Source organism: Haliaeetus leucocephalus, unplaced genomic scaffold (assembly GCF_000737465.1).
Source record: "Haliaeetus leucocephalus isolate CR32 unplaced genomic scaffold, Haliaeetus_leucocephalus-4.0 Scaffold206, whole genome shotgun sequence".
Classification (NCBI taxonomy): domain Eukaryota; kingdom Metazoa; phylum Chordata; class Aves; order Accipitriformes; family Accipitridae; genus Haliaeetus; species Haliaeetus leucocephalus.
In genome coordinates this window covers 7,187,017-7,207,385 of record NW_010972642.1, presented here as the reverse complement: position 1 = coordinate 7,207,385, position 20,369 = coordinate 7,187,017, and the positions used below count along the sequence as shown (strand labels likewise).

The 20,369-nt window shown below is 44.8% G+C and overlaps 1 protein-coding gene across 1 annotated transcript in view; it reads left to right on the top strand.

Moving 5' to 3' along the window:
• TMTC1 (transmembrane and tetratricopeptide repeat containing 1) overlaps positions 1-20,369 on the top strand; it is a 129,476-nt gene that overhangs the window by 105,077 nt on the left and 4,030 nt on the right. The window contains exons 11-15 of the mRNA XM_010566218.1: positions 2,764-2,907; positions 10,433-10,541; positions 15,675-15,777; positions 18,761-18,896; positions 19,692-19,836. Of these exons, the coding sequence (XP_010564520.1) occupies positions 2,764-2,907; positions 10,433-10,541; positions 15,675-15,777; positions 18,761-18,896; positions 19,692-19,836 (637 nt within the window). The remainder of the gene's footprint in view (positions 1-2,763; positions 2,908-10,432; positions 10,542-15,674; positions 15,778-18,760; positions 18,897-19,691; positions 19,837-20,369) is intronic.

The window sequence follows — 20,369 nt, the reverse complement described above, 5'->3', positions numbered from 1 at the left end:
CGAGAGGGTTTAGCTCTGAGCTCAGAAGTGTATTTATGGAGCTGCTGGTCAGAACTGTGTAATTTAAAGGTGAAATCAGTTCCCTTTTTTTAATCTTGAGTTTTCATTCCTCTCCAAATTGGTGCAAGTGGATCTCCTGGGCCTACATTGTCATGGGAGCACTAGAGGCCAAGAACAGAATTAATTTCTGGAAGTTTGAGAGCAAAACCATCAGGTTTAGGCCTGTAAAATGTTAATCTGTTTCTGACTTTCCCAAGAATTGTCTGAAATACTTTTGCCCACTCATAACTCAAGCGACTTCATGTGAGATATTAGAGCTGGTTTTATGTGTGAGTACTGACAGAAGTAGTGCACAGCTTTTATCATACCCAACTGGAAAAAAAGCCTCAAAAATATAACTCCCAGACCTTTTTTTGGTCCAAAACAATGTCAAAATGCCATGGAAGAAATGGGAAACAAGGCTGAGCCCTCAGTCATTTGCCCTAAGGTAGATAGGATGTTCTTTGCTCAAGATCCTGGTCAAGTTATCACACAGAGCTGTGTCCCAAGTGCTGAAGAGCAAGCAAGCTTGGTCCTTTCCATTGCTCCCCTGCTGTTGCTGTGGAAAGCGTTTGTTCCAGCCTACTTCAGCTGCGGAGGCTTAGCCTTGATCACCAGTGGATTTTAGGGCGAAGGTCAAGACTCAACACTATACCCTCATCACCGTCTTGTCCTTTGCTGATGCTTCTCCAAGCACAGGCAGCCTTTCACATCCCGAAACACATCGGGCTCACTGGGTAGCTTCAGTGATGGAAAGTGATACTATTTCTATGCCAACTGCAGTCTCACCATGAATTTCCTATTCTTTGCTCCTCTGTGACTAGATCAGTTAGGGAGCTCTTCAAAAATCACTCTAGCAGCGAATGTGGGTAGCGTGGGTGAATGGAGACACAGGGCGCCGCACCTGAGGGCTTGCAGCAGGAGAAGCGGTTACCTCTGAGAGACGGGATGCTTTTCTGTATGGGAGGGATGTTGAGAGAGTGTGCCGTCATTAGTTACTATGAGTGGTGGTCACTACATTTATCTTTTGTCATTGTAATACGCTAAGTTTTAAAAAACATATATGGCTGCATCCTTGAATGATCTCTCCTCAACTATGTGGCTTTGCAATCCTTGTCTGCTAGACTTGGTGTTGGGTGGAAAAAGGACTTTGGGCTCTTCTATTACTTAGTTGTAGGAAGCATCCTGGGTTTGTTACCAGTGCATGTCCATTTCTCCCGGAGTTCCCTTGTGTGTTCCCAGCTTCACCCCCAAGTAAGATCTTGCCAAAATCACTTATGTGCTGTGGAGCGGAAATGTGACTGATACAAATGTTGCAGCAGTGTATAAAATGCTAAATTATTCATGGTACTTAAGCACAGAAAATCCCAGGGCTGAACTGACATAATGAAAAACTCCAGGCAAAAAACCCCCGCCATGGAAAGTCTTAGATTAAAAACAGTTGCAAACTTTAGAGTCAGACTATATTATAGAGTCATAATCCCTTCTTCCTTTAAATGCCCCTCCTGATGTTGTACCCTGGGCTGTCATAGCCAACTACTTTTAATGTCATTATCCACATCACTTTCCCATGAACAGGGACCTAAGGCAAAGAAATGTCAGATGACTTGTCCTCATCTGAAATAGAAAATCTGCAGTGGCAGCGGTATTTGCAACTAGGTCTTCTCAAACCAAAGCCTTGACCATGTTAACCCGCTTCCTCCCCATCATGAATGAAGTGATCATCTGGAGGAGTTCTGTGGGCAAGCACCTGCGCACCATTTCATACCAGGGCATCAGACATACTCACACAGCTTGCCTGGGACCTCTGTGGGCTACCGTCATAGTTGTATTTCTTTATCATAATGAACCTCAGTTTTCACCCCTCTGTGACACAAAGGGTCCTGTGTGCTAAATCTTGCCCTGGACCACTTTCACCTCTGGAGTTTTCTGATGAAAGACCTGCAAACGAAAATATTAATGTAGGAGCACAACTCTGAGAATTTAAGCAGCTGAATGGACCATGATGTTGTTCTTAATTTATGGAGAATTTTAACAGAGATGCACTGGGCCCAATATGTAGTGTTATAACTGAAACAGGTAGATGTAAAGATCAACAGATCAGTTAAAACGAAAACTGAACCAAGTGGTAAAAAAATACAACTAGAAGCTTAGGGAATTCATACTGTTAAGCAGTCTGTTTCCAGATTTTTTTATCATTTTGCTTGGTCCTGAAAACATTGTTCAACAGCTGATTTCAAGTTTCCTTTTGCACTTTGTTACCACTTTTATTGTGGAAAACTGATTTAAAAAACCAAAACAGATCAACTTAAACAGTGTTGTGTTGGTTTCTGTATATGTCAAAACATATTTCCATTGGAAACATTTTTGACAAAGCCCTTCTTGCTTGTTTGAAAAACATTTTGAATAAAAACGTTCAAGCTGCTTTAGTCACTTTGCCTTTTGCTTGGAGGGTAAAATAGGCTTTCAAAACTGTTCAATGTTCCCTTTTGCATGGAGGCATGCAGGAACTGTAGGAGAAGATCTGATTTGCAATCTCTTTGTGAGTTGAAAAGGTTCCTCAGGATCCCATCAGGACCTGCAGCAAATGAGGGGAAAGCAGTGTTTCCTAGCTGGCATCCTTCCCTTTACCAAGTGCTGAACAGCAGTGGTGGCAACATCAGTGACCTCAGCTTTATTTGCCAATTAATGAGTGTCTGTAACTTGATATTTCATTTTTCCTAGACTGTACCCTCGTCATGCAAGTGCTCTCAACAACTTGGGAACGTTGACCAAAGACGTGGTGGAGGCAAAGGACTACTACAGACGGGCCCTTCAGTTAAACCCTCAGCACAATCGAGCTCTCTTCAATCTCGGCAACCTGCTCAAGTAAGTTGAACACAGAACTGGCACCAAGGAAATTCACATTCTTTCTATGCACATTACCAAAGTAGTTTTTTCTGCCAACTGGTAAAGGAATGGCGTTATTTCTTATTGCCGACCTAGAGTGCCGGCACAAAGGTGAGGCTTAGTTTGGATATCCTTATGCTGTCTGCCACATCACTTCAGGTGCTGTTTACAATTGTGTTTCAGTTGGAGGGAATTCACTTGTTCTAAATCAGGCATCAAAAATGAGGTGCCTAAACCCAACTAGTCATCTGAGATTCCCATCTCGGTGGAGAGGTGTAAGCCTTTCCAGTGCAGTAAGCCATGTTATTCAAAGACAGGCATCTGATGCAAATCTAATAAATAACACAGATCCAACAAATCCCTCTCTGCAAGTTCCCACTTCTCTTCATTAGCTGTATGGGAAGGTCGATGCGTAGTTTAGGCATAAGCACCTAACTCTGAGATGCTCAGAGCAGCAGAAGGTTCATCCCATTGCAGAGCGGGTGGGTCTGGATTTGAGGGGAAAGCTGGTTTACATCCCTATATGGTTACTCTGCTGAGCAAGAAAACAAGTTAATGAGCTCATAATTTCATTCGTTACTTCTAGTGTCAGCCTTTAGCAAGGAGAATAGCAGACGATCATAATCATGCAAATTAATTTAACTAACCTTATCTAAAGACTGAACTTAAAGATCTACACAAGCAGCTTTGCCCATATGATGAGATCTGCTAGGGGTGCAATTAAAAAAAAGTAAAATATCTCTGTTCCTGCATTGCTGTTTTGCACCAGCAAAAAAAAATGCCTTGTTTTTGTGAGGATAGCGTGTTATTTGCTGACAGAACTGCATAAACTACAGCAGTAGAAGTACACTTTTGCTGATATAAACTGCACCTATTTTGCTGGTAATAGGTCTCTGGTAAATCTTTTAGAGTAGCTTGGGCTTTAGTGTTGGACAGGTTTTAAAGTAGCACTGTCTCATCAAAACGTACTTGAGCTCTCTGGTTCTGAAATGTTACTCTGAGTGTGAGTTTATGTGACGGATATTAAGTGGATTGCTGAAGTTCTGCCTGGTCTGTTCGGTAGCAGAGAAGTTATCAGAATAATATTACAAGTAAACCTGATGGTTTGAGGTTAGAATATGGCAGATGAGTAATTCTTAAATAGAAAGTAGGTGAGTGCTTTACTGGAAATACTCACAAGAAAGGAAAATGGTAAAGACAGTCTTATTACAAGAGAAATGGAAAGTCTTTGTATTATTCATCAGATTTGGTTGATTGAAATTAATCTTGGGTAGCAATGGTGTTTAAAAATACATATTGTCCTTTTAATCCATCATGTTTGCCTTAGTTATTATTCTCTGTGATATTTTTTTTTAATGTAAAATATTAATACAAAAGGACGTAAACCAGAAGCAGCACCAGGACATGTCAATAATGCTTAAATCTGGCCTGTTGATGGGCTCTTATGACCCAGCAGATGGGTAGAAACTGGATTTGTTGCACTGGCAAAGCACAAAGGAGACATGTGGGAAAATCTCTTAGAAGTGCTGTTTGTTTTGTGTGCAATATGTCATGTTTTTCTTAATGTGATAGTTAAGATATTGTGTGTCCTGTTGGACTGTATGTGCTCTGCATCCTTCTGTGTTGCCATATATTGTGGTATGTTAAAGGTGTGTGATGCTTGTGCTAAACGTGTTAAAAGAAAGGGCTCAAGTTCCACCTGCCCTTTTCCTACACCCATTTGCTCCCATTTTCTAGACTTTTTTTTAGGCTTCTAAAACAACCTAGTGCACCTGGACACACCAGTAGTATTAATTATAATGGAAACTGGCTGTTCTCCTCTCCCTATTCAGCTTTAAAAAACCTGCTAAAACATAGGTAGAGTTCATGGTGGAGGGATTAGCACATATGTAAAGCAGATAGTGTGCAGGCAGATCCTATATGAATGTCTCTCCTAAAACACTAGTCCAAACCACTTTGCCAGGACCTTTCCTGGATCATCCATCAACTTACAAGGGATCATCAGCCATGCTGGAGCACGAGGTGACTTGTGAGATGACCAGACGGGAACGAGGCAGAGATTTCAAGCTCCCCTTTCCTACAGCTTTGTCTTTATTTATGTTTTCTACCTGGCTCTCCAAATTATCCTTTCATATATATGTATATAGGGCAACCAGTATTCTGCAGACACTAAATGCTACTCTAATATAGGTAATAAATGAAAATCTGCAGAGTATTACAGGCAGATATTACTTTCTGGCTGTGCTATGAGACATTACGGGGAGTGTTTTGATTTTTAAACATATGGCAGAGAGACGATAAATGGTCAAGCCATAAAAGCATTTTCTGTCCTCTTTGCAGAGGCTTTAGTGCATGGTGCAGATCAGGAAGAGCTGGATCTGCAACACTTAAGGCACGTCCAGTAACAGTGCTACTTGTACTGGGACACGTAATGAAACCGTCTGGCATGGGGAACTCCCAGTTGAATTCTGCTGATTTCCTTTTACCCACCCCTGCTCATAGTGTAGAAATCTGATGGCGGATATTAGATTTCACCTCCTCTGGAGTGCTGGGAGAGGGGAACTCCAGGATTTTGGAAGGATGGGTTTGCTATTCCCATGTGGGAATCTGCCTCTTGTTATTCCCTGTAAATAAGCTCTCTATTTACGCATCTATTGCTTGTGATTTAAGCTTGAGTAAAAGTCTGGTTTGAGGACCACAGGGTGGAATTTTTAAGGTTTTTTTCTGCGGAAGTCCTAGATGAAAAAGGATGTTTCCATTTTCTGTTTGCACATAATGAAGACAGCTATGTGCCAGAAGATGAATGTTCTCAGGAAGCATTGCAGGGTAATGGCTGAATAAGCCTCTGGTTTTGTTTACATATCCTAAAATAAAGTTGTATGTCATCATTTTCTTGCCTAATATAAATATTGGAGAGTAGATAATTAAACAATGCCAACAGATATCTTAGTTAAAATAGACCCAAAAGATGGCCTACCTAAAAGTGAGAAATCTCTTTCTCTGCTTTTGTGGTCCGTGACCAGTGACACAGAGCAGCCTGATGCTGCTTTCTTGTGTTTTGGTTTGAAGTTTCCCATTATATAAATATTTAAGTTCTCTATATAGGTTCAGTTTTGTTGAGATACAGCTTGAAAAAACTGAGATAAATATCCTTCAGAATACCTCACAAATTTATAGCCTGTGGGATATTCTGTAAAGACACAAGAAATAAAATATTATGAACATTTGAAGTAAATATTTATCTTGGCTTTCTATTGCAGGAAGAATGGGAGAGAACCTCTTATTTGCGGTACTGTATCTATCCATACCTAAAGCACTCCAATATTCAGTACACTGTTTCTTATGAAGAAAAGCCTCATAACTCTTACGTGCTTTGAGAGTGTTATGGCTTCATTTTCGAGGGGGAAGTGAAATGCCTGGAAACACTGTGCAATGAAATCTTGAGTTTATTCAAAGGACTGATTCTCTTCTGAATGTAGAGTAACACACAATGTGTTCTGTGTGTTTGTTGCCATGATTTAGTCCCAAGTTTAGCAAACCCATCTATTCAGAGGAAGGAGGACTATCTGCCCTCTCTGATACAGGCTTCTGGATATGTATGTATGTGAATGTGCTGACACAGGCTTGTGTAACTGTCTGAAGATGCTGAAAAACATCAGATAGATATTACGTGTATCGAGATTTAAGATCTTTTAGAGAGTGAAGCATTCCTCCCTTCCATTCAAAGAAGCAAACTGAGTGATAATATTCAGGGATACTGCATCTGGCTTTCTGGATGGTCTCTGGTTAGGATACTCTTGTGTTACATGAAGTGCTGTTGTTATCTGTCAGTATCACATGTTGTAGCCTGTTTGGGGGAAAAAAACCCAAATCAACCAAACTCTGGCAGTGTCAAATTTACAGTAGATTCAGAAAATAACTTAGGTTGGAATGGACCTCTGGAGATGATTTGGTCAAGCCCACTACTCAGAGCAAGTCTAATTGGATCAGGTTGCTCAGGGCTGTGTCCTGCTGAATCTTGAACACCTCCAAGGACAGAGATGCCACAATCTCTCCATGCAACCTGTTTGAGTGTTTGACCACCCTCATGGTGAAAAATATTTCTCTGTACATCTAATCAGAATGTCCCATGTTCTTACTTGCATCTGTTGCCTCTTGTCCTGTCACCGTGCACCTCTGAGAAGAGTTTGGCTCTGGCTTCATTGTATCGTCTGACCTGGTAGCTGCAAGCAGCACTGAAGCCACCCCTGAGCCTTCTCTTCTCCGGACTGCGCAGACATGGCTTGCTTAGCTTCTCCTTGATGCAACAGGTACTCTAGCCCTGACCTTCTTTAGTAGCCGTCTGTTGGGCTTCCTCCAGTAAGTCCATGCCTTTCTTGCACTTGGGAGCCCAACTCTGGACAGACGTTGCTCCAGATGTGGTCTCACAAGTATCATATAAGGTGGAGAGATCACTTCCCTAGACCCACTGTTGGCCTTCTTTGCCATGTAGGGTACATTGCTGGCCCATGATCAATTTGTTGTCCACCAGGACCCCAGTCGTCCCCCAACCTGTGCTTGTGCATGGGGTTATCCCACTCCGGGTGCAGGACTTGCAGGACTTTTGTTGAACTTCCTGAGGTTCCCATTAGACCCGGTCCCTCTGAAAAGCATCCCTGATGTGCAGAATATTGCCCACTCCCCCACTTTGGTGTCATCCACATGGTATAGATGAATGGCAAAGGAATGCATCTAAATTATCTGAATCAGTTTTAAACTAGGGAGTTGAGCAGGCTTAGAGGCTTCCTTTCATACAGTTGGAGTTAGACACTGCAAGCTCCCCTTGGATTATGGTGTGAAACCAAGATGAGATGTTCAGAACAGTTGTGGAGCCCTTGTTTGAGTTCTGGCTTTAATGCAGTCAAACTAACTTCACAAAATAAAACAAATCTTGAAAGTTAAAAAGTCCTCTAGAGCAGTAATTCCTAGGTTACTTTTTCTGTTGCAAATGAAATTTGCTCCAGTGCTAACAGCCCACACACAGACCCATGCATCACCAGACTTCTGTGGGATGGTTTAAGCTGATGCTTCTCCAACTGCAGGGCACTTGCAAAAATATGGAAGAGATGCTCCTGGTGGAAAGAGCTGTTCCTTGCTCTTGGCTCAGACATGCTGATTGTAGAGGGGAGGCTGGGGACTCGAGTGGAAGAGGGAGTCAGGAGAGGGCATTGTAAGGCAAGATAATTTGGGGAAAAATTGGATTAAGTGATCATAGACTCCTCATGTCAGTTGAATTTGTTCCTCTCTCTGTCACAGCAAAAGTATACATTACCTAGCTTTTCCTGCTCCAGATCCCCAGTTTACAGTAAATTAGTGTATCGGACTGTTCTTCCAATGCTCTGCACTCTCCCAAATTGCATGAGACTGATATAAGCGACGGCCATGATCCTGCAAAGCATTGGCCTTGATCCAGGAAAGCACTTCAGTCAGTAATTAATTTTCAACTTGCATACATAAAAATCAAGTACGCGTTTAAGTGCTTGGCCAGAGCACTTGGTATCTTGCAGGCCTGAGTCCTCTGAGAAACTACTGGATCTGCTTTTTTTAATATAATTCAGTCTGTCACATAAAAAGACGCCATAATCTTTCCCTCTCTAGCCCCACTTTCAGGAGACAAACATTGTTCTTGGATCAAACGGGGAAAAAAAAGGCCATTTTATAAAAAAGGGTAATTAAGAGGGCTGCTCCATGTTCAGAGTGCATGCTTGTGGTTAATGGGAACTTTTACTGCTGCTGAGTGGATCACTTAATCCTTTTATTTCTGTAGCTGGCATTTCCTAAATTTTTTTTGCCAAACATCAATACCTTTATAAAGCAGTCATCTGTTTTTGATTTATAAAAGTGTGTCATGAAACTCCAGCCAAGGGATCCAAAAGTTCTATAAATTGACAAGCTAGCTAGTCTTTAATTAGTTCAGGAGAAAAGTGGTTCTTTATTTGTTTTTGCTTCATTCGTGTAATTTATATGGAACACCACTGGAAGAAGAAAAAGACTAGCACAACTGGTTTTACTTAGCTTAATGCACAGGCAAAATACTCTTCCAGTTACACAACTAGAAAGGGGAAAAGTCTGCAAAGCCACATATATTATCAGCTGAAATTTGCACCTTATAAACAAGATCTGGTTACTTGACCATGTCACTCAGATGAAATCTAAGGCCAAAGCAGCAAGGTGTTCACATATTTTCTGTGTCCCAGAGCCCTTTGTTTCTTTTTGTAAGCCCTGCTATTCATATTCTTTGTACACCCAACACAAGGAAAATGTTGTTCCAGTCCAGCTAAACATCCTTAGATGTTTGTTCAGGAAACCTTCTCATTTTTCCAAGGAAAGAAATACAGAGCAATACTGGAGAAATTGTAGCTCAAATAAATAAACATCCTTAGATTTTTGTTCAAGAAACCTTTTCCGTTTTCCATGGCAGTAAATGCAGAGCAACACTGGAAAAAGCCTAGCTCATCAGCATAGCCATCTCTCAGCTACCTATCTCATAATCCTTAGGATCTGAGAACAGACTCCTCTAGCCTAATGATCCACTTGCTAAGGAATTATTTAGAGATCCCAGGCAGATTTAACTTAGTGATATTTTAATTTCAAAGTATTAATTTAACTAAGTCAAAAGTGGATCTATAACAACACTTGCTGTCTAGGAACATGCAAAGAGTCTGCAGGAATTTTTTTAAGGAAATGCAAATGTTTTGGTGTCTCCAACCTACTGATGTGAGAGCAGGGCTGGTGAGAGCAAATGTCCTGTTGCCAGCTCAGTCAGTGCCTCAGTGACATGACTGGGGCCAGACCTCCAGAAGCTGATTGCAAACGCGGTGTTACCCTGACAGCATCCCTTCCTATAGGGCATGTGACTTCCCAAGGACATTGCTGGAAGGGTCTTGTGCAGTACTTCATGCCTGCAGACACTTTTGCTATCTTGTTCTTCATGTATCCTTAATTTCTGATGGGATGAATGGGGCAGAATTTGATGTATTTGCCATAAAGAGAAATATTGAGAGGAGATGTACAGTAGGACTGGAGAATTTTACAAGATCTAGTGGTTATGACTCAACAGACAGAGCATGTGGCCTGTACTGCTTGCCTGATAGCCAAAATAAAATACTTTTTACTCCTCAGTGTGTGGGGTTGAGGAATACTGTTTTGGGGGTGTTTTGTGTTCACTGGGATCATTGCATAGTGCTCAGTATGACAATCACCAGAATAGCAGACCAAACAGCAGATTCATTAAAGCCGATGTCCTCCCAACCCCTGAGAATAACATATGGAAACAGCGATGGGCCAAAGAGGTGCTGGGTATGCACGCTGTGGAGAGGAAGCACGAGTGAATCATTTCGTCTTTGTTGAAAAGGTCAAGTTGGGAACTTTCACATCTCTTTAAAGTAGTTAATCAGTGGGATGACCTAAACATGTGCTTACAAGAATGTTTCTTTCTTTTTTTCCCTCCTTCCCTGTGCTGCAGGTCCCAAGGGAAGAAGGAGGAAGCTGTAATCTTACTGCGGGACTCCATTAAGTATGGCCCAGAGTTCGCAGATGCTTACTCAAGCCTGGCCTCGCTGCTAGCTGAACAGGTAACGGGCATCACTTGAACTCTCGTGCCTTCTGCATGTGTGCATGCACTGCTGCCGCAGCCGCATCACCTCCTGTGCGTCCCAGCGGAGCACCCTCGCCTTGCACACGTGCGGTGGCACGCGTGGGTCTGCGGCTGTCTGCAGAGAGCACTTGGGCTGCTTTAGAGATGACTTTTTCAAGATGGGAGGCAACTCATTTGCAGTGAGTAATTACACCCACATGATGTGGCTCTGAATTAAATCACTGTTGAAGTTGTGAGTAAATACCCTCTCTGCAGCTCCCCGCGTCTATGGCGAAGTCTTAATCCATTGCACCTTGAATGTTGTGACAGCAGAACAGGCAAGCGCTTCCCCCTCAGACACACACGCCTACACCTTAAGATTTCATAATAAATCACTCCAGAGCTAGGAAATGTCAGAAACCAGGTGGCCTCTGCAGCCCAAATTCTGCCCCTTGCACGCACACATTGGAATATGGCCCTTAATTACCGTGGTAGGTGATCACATAGAGGGGCTGGGAAGGCTTGCTAGCTTTACGTTGCTCTTAATGAGCAGCTGTTCAATATTTTATTTAACCTCATTGTTCAATATGTGCCCCCAGGCCTTATTTACTGCGCACGGCCCAGGCTGCACTCTGGAGGCAGGATTACTCATTTCCTCTCAGGCTTGTTCCCCATGCTCATTACTCAGGGCTCTCCCTACTCTGTAGTTAGGTAGTTTATTTCTACAAGGTCCCTGTGAAGTGAAATATTGTCCCCATGGAGGGAAAGGGAAGTTGAGGCACAAAAAGCTTGAGTTCAGAAGAAGCCACAAAGTGTGGGTGCCCACGTCGAGACCACCAAGCCCTGCTTTTCTCCACGCCTGTAGCAGCATATGAGGGATGCTGTGCTTTGGGTGTTGCTCCCACAGGCTGCGGCCACAACCAGTGGCCCCAGTATGGGGCTATGGGGGTGGGTGAAGAGGTCCTTGTAACTATACAGCTCCAGCACACCTCTGCAAACTTTTTGAAAACTGATGGTTTTTTCTCCCCCAAGGTTCAAATCTAACTGTTCCATAGCACGGGGTGCTAAAGCTTTCTTAAAACATGGCCAAATGCAAATACAGACAAACGAAAAGAGTGTCATCTTTCACTGTTTTCCATTAAGCGGGTTAGTGAAATCTCTTTGTAAGGGAAGTGGGTAAATGTCAGCAAAACTACAAGCAGAGGTCTTGTTCTGGTTTAGGCTTCTTTAATGATGTAGGCACTCTGCAAAACTCACGTATGATATATGTGGATTACTGAAAGATGTGCTATTTTATTCTCCCTTTTAAGTGACTTTCAAATATTTGAATATTATCAATATCAGCTGCAGGGACCTAGAAATATAGTGTATAAATTGAAGGAAGAGCCTCGTTGAATGGGAGCTGTGTTTTGAATAAGCCTGTCAATGAAGGGTCTCCTGTAAGTGTCGGAAATGAGTCCTCTACAGTAATACCTGGTTTTAATATTAATTGAGATTATTAATTAGAACAATCAATTGTAAGGTCAACAGAGCAATAAAACCATTATAGAGTCCCGAGGCCTTCTGCCCAAAGCAAATGCCATTAGTAAGTCCAGCAATAATTCATCTACTCTTACGTATAGATTGTTCATCTTGTGAATTGAGTAAGTGGTAGGGGAAAAAAGATAGTACAATTTCCTCAGAAAAGAGCGATTTCCTGCAGGCTTTTAACACCTTCTCATGTTCAGCCACAGCAGATGACTACCTGATTGTGCAGCTCCTGCCTTGCACGCCCATCCTAGTGACGGCAGTAGGGGCTGTCCTACAAATAGGTGCTGCTGCCCGTGGCTGTGGGCTGCAGAATCACGCCCTAGTGCTGTGTGCTTCCTGGAGGGGTACAGGCAGAAGTTTTGGCATTTTCACACCAAAGGATGATGACAGGACCCCATTTTTCGGTTTTGGGTTTTCCTCTTTGTCCAAGCAATAGTGTCCAAAATGGCTAAATGTTACAAACCTGTTTTTCTGTCTACTTGTGGCCCGGAGTCTGTCTCACAGCTATAGGGGTATCTGATGCCAGGCAGTATGCCGTAGGCTACATGGACAGCATTGCTATGGAACTTTGGGGAAGGGAGCACAAACTGATTCCCTCTCGATGGGATGTGATAGAAAGGGGCTGAAGTGCTGTAGTGGCACATTAAAATAACTCGCATGAGGTGACCATGCCCTTGACAACCTGCCACTCCTCCAGCTTTGCACTAAGGCTAAGAAGGGGGAAATGGTGGACGTGGCTCAGTGAAATGGTGCCAGGATTGCCTTGGTTGGTCCCACACAACGTGTTCCCCCATATCTTAAAGGTGATGAATCTGAGATAGGGCTTATAGGTCTGTCCTTTCTACACCTGTAAAAAATGCTCCTAAGAGGTGTGTCTCATGTGCCGGGGAATTGGCCTGTAACTCGATGTAATTGCCCTTTTATCTCCTTGATAGTTGATTCTGAAGCCAGAGCCGGCATGGAAGAAAACACTGCCACATTGTATAAAACAGTTTGGCTTATTTGTGCCTTTTATAAATGCTTGCCCTTCTTACTGCTCTTTCTGCTTGGTATCGTAACTCGGTCACAATGTATTGTTGTTTTCCTTGTTTTCCATGATCACTGCAGTGGTGCTGATACCAGAAATCAAACATTTTGTTCACTGTTTTCACAACACTCCTGTGACACAGCTTCCCCAGGATTTATTCTGATGCACTTGAACAGCATCTTCTTCCCAGCTCTTGCAGTTTCATCAGCCATCTCGTGCTAGCTACTTAATGGCTCTTTTCAGGCCCTAGTTTCTGGATTCAAGTGATTCCTGTGTGTGTGTGTGTGTAATAATATCAGCCTACACTAAGAAAAAGAAACTTTTTAACCCACTTAGCTGCAGAGGAGAGCCTACACAGGCATAACCAGACTGAAAAACCCTGGAGTTCAGCTGAGAGATCCTCACATGCATAATTTTTTTAATATCATAAAAATCTCATACATTTTTTAAGCCAATCTTCTGAATTTTGTGAGGTTGATTAATGTTTCATGAAGGTCTGGGAGTGGCATTATTAAGTGTTAATGAGAATCAAGCCTTGATGAACTTAGAGCATTTCTCCCAAGAAGAGGAGAGGCTGTGAGGGGGAAAGCTCTGGCACAAAAAGCTGGTCCCACCCTTCCCAGTTTCTGACTGGGCTTAATGCAAACACTTTGTTAGCAAAATCATCCCAGGCTCTGTGCTGAGCCTGAGGCATGCAGGGTCAGGACGTTAGGTGCCAAAAAAGCAATGCAACCATGATAAAAATACTAAGTGCTCAATATTGGTGAGTGTGAATGTTTTGATGTGGGACACTGCTAATCCAGTTTAACACTGCCCTTCCATGCTTTAAAGACTGGGTTTATGATCAGTAAATGAAATGAAGAAAACTGACATACATGCACACAAAGCCACATTCCTTGGCTGAAAATTAAAATCAGAGGGAAATAAACTAATACAGAAAGCTTTGAAAATATGGTTGTCAGTGTCTCAGTGACACAGATGCTTTCTCAAAAAATTGCTCTTCATTTTAGTCAATTCTGATGATTGCTACACTTTTCCTGACCCCGCAGGATAATGATGTCAAATTCACATAAATATATCCAAAATGTCCAAACTTAAGCACTTCTTAAAAATGTGTTTCTGTGTTTTATCACACACTATCTTTTCTGCTGGCTGACCTTTATCATGTAAATGTGAAAGCACTTAACCATGGCAAACTGTGTGCTTTCATCAAGTCATACTCTTCCAATGCGATTAATTCCAGCTCTCCAGTTCTGAAATAGGAGGTGAGAAAGGAGTCCACACATTTAAGCAGCTACAGAGCAAAAGCTGCTGTCAGGTACACCCTTTAAATCCAGAGAAAGCCCCAGAGGCTCTGGGGTTTGCAGGACTTGAGGAGAGGAGAGTCCATAACTGGGAATGGACCAACCTCTTATTTCAACGTGGATTCAGGTCCCAAGCAGGAGGTCTGCCTTGGTGGCTCCTTGGTGGAGACCTGGGTGGCTGATTTCGCTTGGGTGTGGAGTTTGTTGCTGTAGGGCTGTGCCACTCCACGGAAAGGGAAGAATTGAAAAAAGAGTCTTTGGTGCTGTAGGCTTGCCTGACACTCTTCTGCACCGTGCTTGTCTCTGCTGTTCCATAAATACACCCCACAGCAGAGTTGTGAGGTTAGGGGAGAGAGGAGGACCATGATAACCCATGCTAGCAAGCATGCAGGCAGTGGGCACGCACTGGCTGGCTGGAAGGAAATGGAAACCTTATTAAGTTGCTATTTGATCCAAACGAGACACCTTATTTTCATTTCAGGACCAGGCTGCCTGTAGCTCAGGCCAGATGGAGCCCAGCCAGTGGGATACTTTCTGTAGGCAGGGTGTTCCCAAAGAAAAGATCTGTATTTTCCAGAAATGCTCAGCACCAACAAACCTCCTTGAAATCTGTGCAAAATGTAAGGGCTCACTGTATCTGGGAATTAGCGCAGTGGCACGTCCTGTCAATCCCAGTGAGCTCCATCTCATGCATTGACAATGCCTGGTTTTAATCTGAATCTGTCAGATTTTCCCCACTCTTTCATTGCCCCCCATCCTCCTCCAGCTTTCGTCATCCCCCTGCATGAGCTCCCCGTCCCCCAGCTGTCACACACGCCAAGCTTTCATTCCTTGTGTTTTCCCTGCTGCTTAGGGAACAAGCAGCAGAGCTCCAGAGGGGAAAAGTTAGCCATCAAGATGCTCATTAAAGAAATTAAAACATATCAGCTCCCAGATGACAGATATTTCTCAACAGAACCAACGTGACCCCTGCTGCTGTGTTTCCCAGCTGGGTGCTTGCTGACGTTGCACAGGAGCCACCTTTTCCAGCTGTTATTTTTGTTTCACAGGTAGCTCCGATTGCACATGTATGGGGAAAAGCTGTCTGAATTGCTCTGGCGTACCAGACAGCAGCTATATCGCATCCATGCCATGGGGTAAAATTTTGGCCTCCTAGAAGGCGGGGTGGGCTGAGCTCACCATGCAGCGAGGGAGTTGTCACAAAATGCAGGTATGCGGCAAATAGTGCTGACACCCTTTCTGCCACGGCTGAGAAATCTCCTCTTTTAAGGAACGGCTTAAAGAAGCAGAGGAAGTCTATAAGGCTGGCATAGAGAATTGTCCAGAGAGCTCCGATCTGCATAACAACTACGGTGTTTTCTTGGTTGATACCGGTAAGTGAGAAGGAGCAAGGGATTTTCCCCCTCTGCCTTACTTGCTTTGATTTTTATTCAGCAGTACACATTTAAAAGGGTGTCAAAAGCTTCCAAGGCAATAGATGTGCCTCCACTGTAGCTTGGAAATAAACATCCCTGTGCTGCTGAGATGGCACAGCGTACTGAAATTTGTAATCAATGCAGGCACTGTGCAGCAATGGCATTCAGCCCGGCTATTTCCTTCAGTGTTTCTCACCATCTTCGGACCGGCAGTTATCCTATTCAATTCGAGCTGGGCAGCACCCTGACAATACTGCAGTTTCTCCAGGAAAGCATGGCTACATCAGACCAAATCCCAGGCACATAAGTGGATCGTTAGGGTCTTTGGAGCACTTGCAGCTCTACTTGGTGACAAAGCAGCTCGTTGTAAAGGTTGAGTGCCACCGCTATAAAAACGAACATGACTTTTAAACCACAATCATCTGTGAAAACAAAACCTAAGATACTGTGGGGTGAATTGATTTCTCAGGAGCTCCATAATGACATCCAAAGCCTTTCTTTTCTGGGCTCCTAGCTCCCATCCAACTTCCCTGGACTCTGGTACTTCCTGGCATCCACATAACAACAACAACAAAAAAGCCGCTGTAATTGCTGCCTTTATTGACAGCTTTATAAGCAAGGCCAAATTTGACAGATGACTAGTGGAAACCAAACTACTGTCTCACCCTGGTCCCTTCAGAACAGAGCTGACACTCAGTGATGAAATATTTTAGGCTTAAAGTGCGGGGTTGCTACCCATCTGCCCCTTTCACACTGTCCCTGGCTCCAGTGGTGCTTGGGAAGAAAGGGTGATGGTGTCCGTCAGGCTGCAGCTGCCTGTCCTGCCCCTGAGCAGATGCTCAGCCATTGCTCTTCTGTAGTACCAGTGTGAAATAAATACGAAACCAAAATGAGTATTCGTAATCAAATAAAGGCATCATGGCATTAGCGGCAGAGGTTGAGGTTCTGAATTTGTGCCCTGGCAAAATTCAACCTTGCAAATAATAAAAAGTCTTCAGTAATTTCACTCTGATGTTGTACTCATCTTTGCTTCCCAATCCAGATAAACTGCCCTATTCCTGCCAAAAATTGTGGTTCAAACGCAGTGCAGTGCACCTTCTATTTTTTTGCACTTATGTGTTCTGCCAAAGTCAAAACTAACTTTTCCGGGTTTACTCCTACACTTCCCTACACACAAACAACAGGAAAAAAAACCCACTGACTTTTGATACTTCGGGCATGATGTGTAAATAACCCTCCTGGAGACACGACAAGGCGTGAAGGAAGCGGCTGGCAGCGAGTCCGTCACAGGCTGCGCTCTTCCCTGGTGGGCACAGGGAGATGCTGTGAAGCACCACGCCGATTAACTTGCAGGGATTTGTGTGACAAGCCTCCGGCAAGTGTCAGCTCTGGGGAGCCATAACTCTAGACAGCTCTGCAGTGGTCACAGACGCTCGATGTGTCTCCCTTAACGATGCACATTACCCCTGTGTGTTGAGCAGGGGAGGCACTGGCTGACTTACGGACGGAGGTGCACGGCCAGCTGCTTCCCGGGATGTTTTGTAGATAGGATTTTCAAAAACATCTGCCTGCTCAGTGGTGGGAGAAGATCGAGGCTGCTGCTGGATGTTTTGAAAAAGTCCTACCCTGAACGATATGTCGTTGGCCTTGGATGAATCTTAAGTGCTTCTAAATATCCCTACAGATGTCCTTCCTCTCTCCTGTAAGGGAGACGCCAGGAAGTGTCAATGTTACTTTTGTGTTGCATAGATAGTCTCAGGAAAGCCAAACTAGATCTGAAAAGCTATGAAAATAAAATTCCCACGGCAGCATATGTTCAGTGCCCCAACACACGCAGGCTGTTTTCAAGTTCTGCTTTCCAGCTAGAAATGGAATTAAATACATTGTGAAGTGATTTGGCTTAAAAATTTCCAATACTCAAAAGCTTTGTTGGTGGACAAAGCCCTGTGAATATCGGTTTTCATCAGGAGATTACCTGGTCTAGAGTGTGCAAACCAGTTAAACGAGCACTGAGGTTAAAATACAATATTCGCATTGCTGAAATGCTGGAACGGGTAGTCAGCAGGCCCTGCCTGAGGAGAGCACTGCACGATCCTTCTGGAGGAAAGCCATTATTTAGATAAAGAAAAATACACGATTTAGGCTAGCGGTCTGGCACCTTTCTTTTTTTGCAAGGTGTTGTATTTTGTTGTGGTGCTCGGTGATGTCATGGACTGCGGGACCTTGCACTGGTAGACGTTTTCGCACAGCAAAGCAGTGCCACCCAATGGCTCCTCTGCAACGCAGAGATGGTGCCTGTGTGCTCCAAAATAGGCACCTGGACACTTCTGGTCTGGGATTTCTTGCCCCGAGGTGGGAATCAGCTGGTCACTGGCAGCTACTCCCAGTCCTGTTGAGCAGTGCAGAGGCTGAGCAGGGCCAGCGCACCAGAAAGAGGGAATAGTCTGTTTTGGAAAGAGCCGAAAACTATTTGCGGCTCTGGTGGGGTTATGGGGAATACTGGGTGGCTTGTGTCTCCGTTGCCCATCTCTCCAGTGGGCCAGGGTGGAAGGATGCTCTCCCGGGAGGTGGGACACGCGCCCCAGCCCCCTCTCTGGGGTGGGCTCTGTCCTTAGCGTGGGGGGTGCATCCTCCCACAGCGTGAGGGGAGGGTGCTTTCAGTCAGGAGTCTTCTTCTGGTGACTGTACCCTCGACTTGCAAAAACCCACCCCTAGAAAACCTATTTCTCAGGATCATCTCTGAATATGGGAGCCTAAACCTTAATTTGGACAGCACTTTTCCTTACACTTAATCCCTCGAAAGGCTGAGGCAGAATTTCTTTCTCAAAACGGCTCCCACGCACACAGCAATAGCTGAAAGAAAACCCAGAGCATTACTGCGTGCTGAGTTCACAACAGGATTTTTCTGAGGCACCGGTTTAACAGTTGTTCTCCTCTCCAGGGGCTCCCGAGCGAGCCGTGTCCCACTACAGGCAGGCCATCCACCTGAGCCCCGCTCACCACGTGGCCATGGTGAACCTGGGCAGGCTTCACCGCTCCCTGGGACAGAACAAAGAGGCCGAAGTGTGGTACAAGCGGTAAGAATTTCAGATGGGAGACAGAGGTTTCCCTCCTCCCCGTGTATGGCCTGTCTCTGATATGTGAATCTGTCAGTGCATGTTTGGGTTTCCTCCCCTTCCTTCTCCATCTTTTTGAAATTGGGTTTACCTTTGCTTATTTGGCTATTTTTCAGGAGTGCTTGGACAGGCAGCACAGGCTCAGGCAGTGTTGACTTCCCTGGACTGTTACGAAGCCCCCAGGATAGACACCCTGCTGGTTTTGGCTGGGGGATGCTCTTAACAACAAAGTCAGAGGTTTCTTGGTGGTGTAAGCAGGTTGTTAGCATGACTCCCACCCTGCTCAAAGCCAGTCTGTGGGTGCTGCACCAGTAACAGCCATAACTGCTGCACAGCCCAGCACCAAAACCTCGGCACCATCAGGAACCCCGACCCTTCCTAGCCATGTGCAGGAGGCAGACTCTGACTCCCAGTATGCAGCAGGGTGGACTGGTGTGGGGGGGTTTTGCCTCCTTTTTGGCATCCTGATTTGTGTTTATGCTCCCTGGGCTCTGCCACCCTCAGCCATCCCCACCCCTGCTGTGTGCTTGGATGTACTTTGGAGGTGGCCCTCTCCCCTTCTCAGGTAGCCAGAGGGATTGCTGCTGTGGGCATGCTCGTCCCTCCCTGGGACTTTAAATCTGTGCTCCCCAGGATGGGATGAGCATGCCATGCAGGGTGCAGAGCTTCGCTGCTCCGTCCCAGCACAAGCCACACTTTGCTTTTCTGCTTTGATCCTCCCACCACCTGAAAGCATCTCTTTTTCCCAAATTCCAGGGCACTGAAGGTATCCCGGAAGGCTGAAATCCTGTCCCCGCTGGGGGCTCTGTATTACAACACGGGGCGGTATGAAGAAGCGTTGCAGATTTACAGAGAAGCGGCATCACTGCAGCCTTCAAACAAAGAGATCCGACTGGCACTGGTGAGTGTGGGGCGAGCTTGGCCAGGGCAGGGCCACAAAAGTGGAGCAGCATGGCTGTGTTAGTGTGAATGTTGCCCAAGGCTCAGAGCTTGGTTCCACCTCCATGCCGGCCATCCAGCGACCGCCTCTCCTGTCTTTCTTGTTTCCTGGTCACCCATCCCGTCCTCAGACCCATGTCTCAGCCACTGCCTTTCCAGCTGAGCAGAACTTGTGTTCTGCTTTTAGCTGGGATAGAGTTAATGTTCTTTCTAGTAGCTGGTAGAGTTCTGTGTTTATTTAGTAGAAGAATGTTGATAACACACTGGTGTTTTCAGTTGTTGCTAAGCAGTGTTTAGACTAAGTCAAGGACTTTTCAGCTTCTCATGCCCAGCCAGCAGGAAGGCTGGAGGGGCACAAGAAGTTGGGAGGGGACACAGCCAGGGCAGTTGACCCAAACTGGCCGAAGGGGTATTCCATACCATGTGACATCATGCCCAGTATATAAACTGGGGCGGGGGGGGGGGGGGGTGGCGGGGGGCGGGGGCGGCGCCCCG